The 7,695-nt window shown below is 34.8% G+C and overlaps 1 protein-coding gene across 1 annotated transcript; it reads left to right on the forward strand.

The window, feature by feature from the left end:
- Positions 1 to 3,493: 3,493 nt before the first annotated feature.
- On the forward strand, positions 3,494 to 5,125 carry LOC121426165. The gene is made up of 3 exons (XM_041622356.1): positions 3,494 to 3,842; positions 4,445 to 4,496; positions 4,967 to 5,125. The coding sequence occupies exons 1-3, from the start codon at positions 3,509 to 3,511 to the stop codon at positions 5,118 to 5,120; spliced, it is 540 nt and encodes a 179-aa protein (XP_041478290.1). The 5' UTR covers positions 3,494 to 3,508; the 3' UTR covers positions 5,121 to 5,125.
- The last annotated feature ends 2,570 nt before the right edge of the window (positions 5,126 to 7,695 follow it).

Here is a 7,695-nt window from a genome sequence, read left to right on the forward strand (position 1 = left end):
CCGATTATCTACATTGACGGGAGTTCGAATGTGAACTTAAACCAGCGAGTTGATTAAATATTTATTGTTGTTTTTCCAGATGAGCTTTTTTTAATGTAAGTCAGTATTAGGGAAATCCCCCCCCAAAAAAAAATATATATATATATATTTATTTATTATCGGACTTAAGTGTTCAAGGTTTATTCACATAAACATTTCACATTTTCAAAAAAATCAACAATTCAATACAAACAATAATATTGTACAATAAAAGTTTTCATAGATAAGCAAAATATCGTAAAAATATATAATACAACAATATAAAAAAGTACTAAATGTATTCTTGTAATTGGTTCTAAAATAATGACAAAGAAAGAAAATGAGAGTTGTGGATATGAGGGAGATAAACGTAAAAGCAAAGCTTATTGGTTGAAGGCTCTAAATTGAGAATATGCAGTGAGAGTCCCATAAAATATCAATACCACAAGAAAAAGTAGGGAAATAATTATAAAAAAAAGAGTAAACAAAAAGTAAACAATAAAGGGGGATACACGAATACATACTTGTAAATAATGAGTCAATAGACAGTGTAAAAGCAACAAAGTGGAATTAGAACCTGAAGGAGAATGCAAATAATAATTATTTCTAATAGTAAAATATAATAATGGAAATCAATGGTAAATAGCATCAGGGGGCAATGAACGGAAGGGACGAAATGGGGAGGGGGACTCAAGTTGATTTCTTTGAATGGTGAATGTGCTAAAAGAGCTTTATAGCGTTTTATTTATAAGATGTAAATTATCAATAATGATATAACTTGACTATATTCTATTATACATGTATATATTGTTCTTTAAAGCTTTTTGTTTATGCTGACTCTTTTTATCCTCTTCCGATTTTATGTAAGAACTGGACAGGGTCAAATGGTCTTTAATGACTACAGTAATTTATTTGATCCTGTCAGTCCAGTGGGTGCTCAATCTATACTCTGATATAGCCTACAATTATGTTCCACTGAATTTCATATACTTTTCATTTCCGAAATAAATAGATAGATAATAATTATACATTCATAAAATTCATGACGGTTAGAATCATATTCATATAATTAGACAATTTGTAATCGGTGAAAATATTGTCGGGAAAGGTTTTTTAAAAATATATTTTATAAAAAAATACGGAATATAGTTTGAAGGATAAAAAAAAATGATATAGGCGTAGATCAGTAACAAAAGCAACAAAAACCCTAAAAATAATTGCACTTGGTGAAAGGAACATTTTTTATAGTGTATTGTACTATAAAACTTGTCAACAATATATTCAATCACAACAAATTTACACACTTTTTCACTCAGAAGTGCAAGTAAAAAAGGTAGAAAAAAGAATAAGTCAGGCCTTATATACATGTATGAATGCGCGCGCTAAGTGAGCGGGGTTAGGGCAGTGGTGAGCGGCAATGGGGCAGGCGCAAGGGGTGACAAGAACGGCGAATTACACAGCGATGCTTGGAAGACAAATAATTATTATCATATGAAACGATTTTCCAGTATTTTTTCTTTCAGATGACATATATAAGTAAGGGTATCGTAGCTAATTGAATGAAACGAAAAGGAAAATACGTAAACTGAGCGACGATTGGGCAGCGTACGGTATCGTATACCTCACACACGTACACGCACAGGATCAAGAAAAAAGGCGTATTTTAACTTGTTTTGATAAGGTGAGATTCTGGAATAAGTAAATAAGTAAGAAATCATTTAAAGGATTTTCCTTTAGTAATTTAGATAATTGTATCAACAGTAAAATTATACCGATACAGGACACATTAGTTGTTAAACTTTTAAATTAAAGTCTTTTTATTTGGCTATTTAATTCAATTGGAGTATTGGAGCCGTACCGTACCCACCCGTTGCTATCTACGGTAGATAACGCCGAAGGCCTCCGTAGCCGCAGGCTAGGCATGATCTGCCGTCGACCGTTGTATCCTGGACCTGGGATTGGGCACCCACTCCTTTTAGGCGAGGGATCGGATAGGCTCCACCACACTTCACTACCGCTACCCTCCGCTCCAGGTGGAGCGGAGGGTAGCGCCGGTAGTGAGGTATAGCCATAAAGTTATATAAACCTTACTAGGCCCTAATCGGTAAGTATTTAACTCTAGACTTATGGTCGTACGTAGGACGTAGCCTATCCGAACCCTCGCCTAAGAAAAAGGTACGCCCCACGGCCTCTTGAATGGACGATTTATGGGGCTGCTTCTGTGTACCTAGTCTAGACTAGAGACTCTAGACCAGCTAAGTTTAGTCTCTGTTGGTTGTTCGGCTAAACTATGTTGGCTCCATTAGGCATTAGTCTATAGAGACCGAAGTTGTAGCTCGATCTGTACAGGGACTCAATTGCCATAGGATAGGCCTACTTTATGTATTAAGTTCGGATAAAACAGGGAAGTGAAGTTGCGCGACAGCCTGAATGCATTTTTAGGCCAAAATGGAATAGGCCTATTATTATTAATCTTTATTTTAGACGAGGTCACAAGACAAAAATCAATGAGCCCCCACGGGGGGGGGGGGATTTGTGTACGTAACATTAGGCCTAGATAATTAAAATTTTGATTAATTAGCTGATATTTTGAGCCTATACTTTTTTAAATTTATAGTTAGAACTTGGGTTAGAATTTTTAGATGACAGATCTACGACAAAAATAAAAGACCTCTCTAACAAAAACAGGCCTAATCTAAAGTTGAGTTGAATCTTAAAGTTTTGAAAGGAGCCTAACATTAGATCCTAATGTCATTAGTCAAAAGACTAGTCTAACTCTAAGTAAAAACATTAGTTCTAAGTTAGATCTAGACCAAAAGCTTCGGTCCTGTTATGGTTGTTCCGTTGGCTCCACTCACCAATACAGAGACCAAAGTTCTTACTCGATTTGTATGGGGACTCAATGGCCATATGTTTATTTGTTTAGTTTGGATAAACCAGGGTAGTGGGAGTTGCACGACAGCCGAAGTAAGTCACTGTTTTTCCCCTTTTAAGTTTATCTTTTCCTGTTTTGGTGCATTTCAGGCAAAAATGGAATAATTATCTTTATTTTGGTCCTGTTTGAATATTTTTTTATGAAATATAGGCAAATTCGATGAGCCCCGTCGGGGGGGATTTTGAATGGTTAACCCCTAATGGCTGCACGATCTTGAGCTGTCTGTGTACGAGGAGAAATTTAAAAATAAAAACTGTTTAAAAACTCCTCAAAACAGATGGCTGCCAGCTGTCTAAATTAGATCTAACATAAAAACATTAAGTTAGGTTTAGATTTTTTTTCTATTTTCTATCTAGATCTCTAATCAATGTCTGAAATTAAAACTATCCGAATTTCATTTTGGAACAGATTAACACTGCGTTAAAGTTTTTATGGTGCCTAAGGTTACTTCAGAACCAGAAGAGTGAACCAGTCCACAGGCCAAATTTAGATGTTGGGACCCTTAGGAGAGCCAGGCAGTAGAAAACCCAAGCCCAATTATTACTATAGGCAATAATGGACCAAGCAGCCTTTCCTACTCGAAGTGGTGCTATTGCAAATGACGGGTCAAACTTCAACAAACCCAATGAATGCTTAGCCCCTGAAACCAAAGGTGGATTTAAAGACGGGTTTGAAGGTGCGTCAACAAGTCCTGAAGACCCAGTTCCTTTCGCAGACAATGTTATGAAGACTGATGTTGGGCCAAGAGAAACAAGTTCACATCTTGATGAGATTTCCCAGAAAGAAGAACTTGGAGCAGGTCCTGGTCCAGGTGGTGATACATCAGAGTGCACAGAAAGCAAGATGGATTCCAGTCATGAACCCATTGGCATTGATGCTGTGATGACAGGTACTGCTACTCTTGAATAACTTTTTTCAATTCTTTTCATTTTTTTTGGGGGGGGGGCAAAACTTTGAATTATTCAATAGTTTTGTTATTTCTTGTCCAATTTTGTAGAAATTTTCAGTGTTTGTTTGATTTTACGCTTAGTCTCATTACTTTTCATATCTAAAATGAGAACACATTCGAATAACACCTTGGACAAGGAATAATTATGGAGAAATCATAGTTATTGCTGCAGGAGGAAACAGAATAAAATTTGAGATTTTCAAAATATCATGAGATTTATAGTGATTAAAGTATACAACATTCTCCTAATATGAGGGTATGGTATTAAAGAGCACAAGAAGGGGGGAGGTCTATATATTTCATTTCCACTATGGAAGGAACTTCCACATATATTAGCATCTTAACTAATTCACTAACAATGCTTCCTTTTAAATGTAACTCTTGCCTCTCTTTAATATGTTTTCTACTTTTGATCTTTTCTGCACCATGAGTATCTCCACATGATGGGTACTGATGCATTACAAATGTTCATATTATTCATTTATTATCAAATTTAATTAAAAAATTATTCATCATGATTCTTTTCTTCTTTTTTTTAATAGAAATTGAAAGAGAAGTCAAGATGGAATGCATGCAATGGACTCCTATTTTTGTGTAAGTTGAGGGTACAGATCACTGGTGAATATATTTTTTTTGGGGGGGGAGGGGGTCAGGGGTCTTGGTTTCCTAAAACATCAAAAATTAACAAGGAGAAAGAGAGAGAAAAGAAAAGACTGAAATATGGTACTATTTTTTATTGAGGTCAAAATTGAATTTTCATTTTGAAAAGGCCAACATTTTTCTCATTCCCTCTGTTTGATTCATCTTTTTAAAATTGATTTTGCCCTATATGCCACGTTGTGGCTCCTAAAATATTTTGGCTCATTATGCCACTGATAAAGGTGATCTTTACATTGGTTTCTGAAGGTTTCAATTGGCTACTTCCTCCTAGAACTGGAAGATTTATCATTCAATCGTTTACTAGGAGCCCATTAATTGACAGATTTTACTTTTATCTACTTTTTTCAATTTGGACTTCTAAGATTGAGTATGTTTCGCTTTTCCACTTCCCTCTTTCTTCCCAGGGAAAGTGAGCAGTTTGAGCTCCTAAGCTCTAATCACGTTGACAAGCTGCTTCGGGATGCGCACGCCTTGGAAGAGAATCTGATCGAGCAGAAAGAAAGATTGTTATCCCATCTGAAGCTTCTATCCCAGACCCTCAAACTGAACGTACCATAACCACACAAAATTGCTTTCGACCTAATGGCTTCGTGTTTTAACCTTCATCTGCAGTTGGGTTTGTAAATGTTCTCATATAGGTTTTTGGCATTGATTCACATGTACGTATGATTAACCAAGGTTTATAATGTACATGTAGTGTGTATCTGAACTTTTTGTAATGACATGTATGTTTAAATGCAGAAATTATTAACCAAGGTCTAAATGTATTTGTGTATCCAATAATGGCATCAACATTTATACCCATGTGAGTCTAAAAAAAGAAGATACCTCTGAGTCAGTGACCTCACAAATACCAAATTTGAGAGTCAAAAGGGGCCTAAGCTTTCGATCCTAGGAAATATGCCTCCGAAGAAGATTCTGCTAGGATCGAAAGCTTAGGCCCCTTTTGACTCTCTAATTTACTCCATTGGCTCTTTTTTTTTTAGATAAGCAGTTTTCAGCAGCTTCTTTTTGCTTTTGACAAATACCAAATTTAAAGAAAAAATTTGTCGTAAACACATAATCATGACCGAAGTGTATCTTCTCCCAAATGATGTGATACCATATTTATGTGGTATGTCCTCATGCTTGGATAATCAGTAGGTATTGTTTGCAGTGATGTAAATTTTGATTTGCACCAAAGAATAAAGGCATGGCTGCAATGAATGAACCCATATGCCAATGATGTCATATCCTACAAGGGTTGCATTAAAATCCATTGCGAAATTGTTCAATAGAAACTTTTTAGTATCAATTCTCCTTTAATTTCATTCTAAAGGGATTTGCAACTATGTTTTTTTTCTATTTATTCATTTTTATTTATCATTTATATTTGACATCTTTATACAGGGTAAAGATAAAAAGATTAAAAAAAGAGATAAAATGCTTGTTTGCAATCAGACCGTTTATCAAAATACAAATTATAATGGTAAATATATACAGTACATAATATGCAAAATAGACAAGAAATAAATCTTTACAAATCCAAACCCTCCGTACTGTCATCAGATTCATCAGAAACACAAATATGTAAAATCATGTAGAATTATTGCATTATTGGCTTCTAGGTTTAATCATAACAGCCATGCCTTACAAATTAAACCTAACATCACAGTAAAAAAACAATACGTCCAAGTATTATCCAAGCGTGATGACATACCACGTAAATATGGTATTTGGGAATACTATTTTGGAGAAGAAACTCTTTCAGGCCATATATATAAAATCATCGTGTGTTCATGGCATATTTTATCCTTAAAATGGGGATTTGTGAGGTGTCAATTTTTTTTTTTATTTACTCACACAATATATATTGAAAGGATGCTTCTTCCATTATGTGTTCTTGCAAAAAGGGTGGAATATGATACATGTTTTTGAATATCATGTCAAATCTTTTTCAAAATCAGACTTTCATTACAAAAGACCCACATTTTTGCTTCATCACTTTGCTCTATATTTTTTTTTGGTTGTTGTTTAGAAAGACTACCCCATACACCATATTTTGCCCCCTCAAAATATTTGGCTCATCACACCATTGACTATAAATATACTGACCTTTGAAAGTTCAGAATGTTATACATCAAACCCTGATTTAATGAATCCAGTAATAAATGTAGTTGAATGATAAGTGTGACTTACTGATAGCAATTGTGTAATATTTCCCAGATAAATCAAAGGTTGCACAATTAGACAATATGGTACTCAATAGTGAAAACATATTTCTGCTTCTTTCCACTGAAGTAGCGTTGGTTTGAAAACACGACGGGTCATTTCATATAGTAAGTCAAAATGCTGGCATCGATTCTTTTTGCATTTTTAAAACATGTCTCTGCATTTGTAAACTAGTTCAGTGATTTTATAAACCGGCATAATCCTATTTTTTTGGTTAAATTGGTCATTGAAATAAAAAGAATTTGTCATATCTTAGAGATTGTCAGGTGAAAATGTTGATGAAATGCTTTTCAGAACTAGATATCCAATCTCTCTCTTAGTACACTCATTGACTTTCAAAGCAAGTAGAGATAACAATAATAGCTGGATTTATTTAGTGTTTTTGCCTAAAGATACAAAGCGCTGCTACTATAACCCCAGCTTTAGCTCAAGCTACTGTCACCGGTGCTCAGTGCATTCAAGTATCCATGTACATGTACCTCACCTGGGTTGAGTGCAGCATAGTGATGGTAAATTTCTTGCTGAAGGAAAATACACCAAGATAAGATCCCTGACTTTTCCAACATTGTATTTTGCTTGTTTTTATTGAAGTTTTCAAATTTTCTTGAATAGTTCAATCATATATTTAATGATTTTCCATTACAAACCAATTTGATTGCTCAGTACACAATCTCTTACTTAAGCTTCCCTTCTTGCATCTCAATCTCTTCTCTCTCTTTCTCCCCTTTTCTGTTTTTCCTTTTTCCTTTTCTCTCCCTAATACGTCCCTTCATCATCTGCAGCATAATCTATATTAATTGGCCGTACTATCACAGCTGTTTCCTGTTCATTTCCTTGTTTAATGCTCAACTATCTCTTAATGCTTCCTGTGTCGCCTAAACCAGATACCTTACCAAATTCAATTACTTCACTTAAAACCTCA

This window comes from Lytechinus variegatus, chromosome 13 (assembly GCF_018143015.1).
Source record: "Lytechinus variegatus isolate NC3 chromosome 13, Lvar_3.0, whole genome shotgun sequence".
Classification (NCBI taxonomy): Eukaryota; Metazoa; Echinodermata; class Echinoidea; order Temnopleuroida; family Toxopneustidae; genus Lytechinus; species Lytechinus variegatus.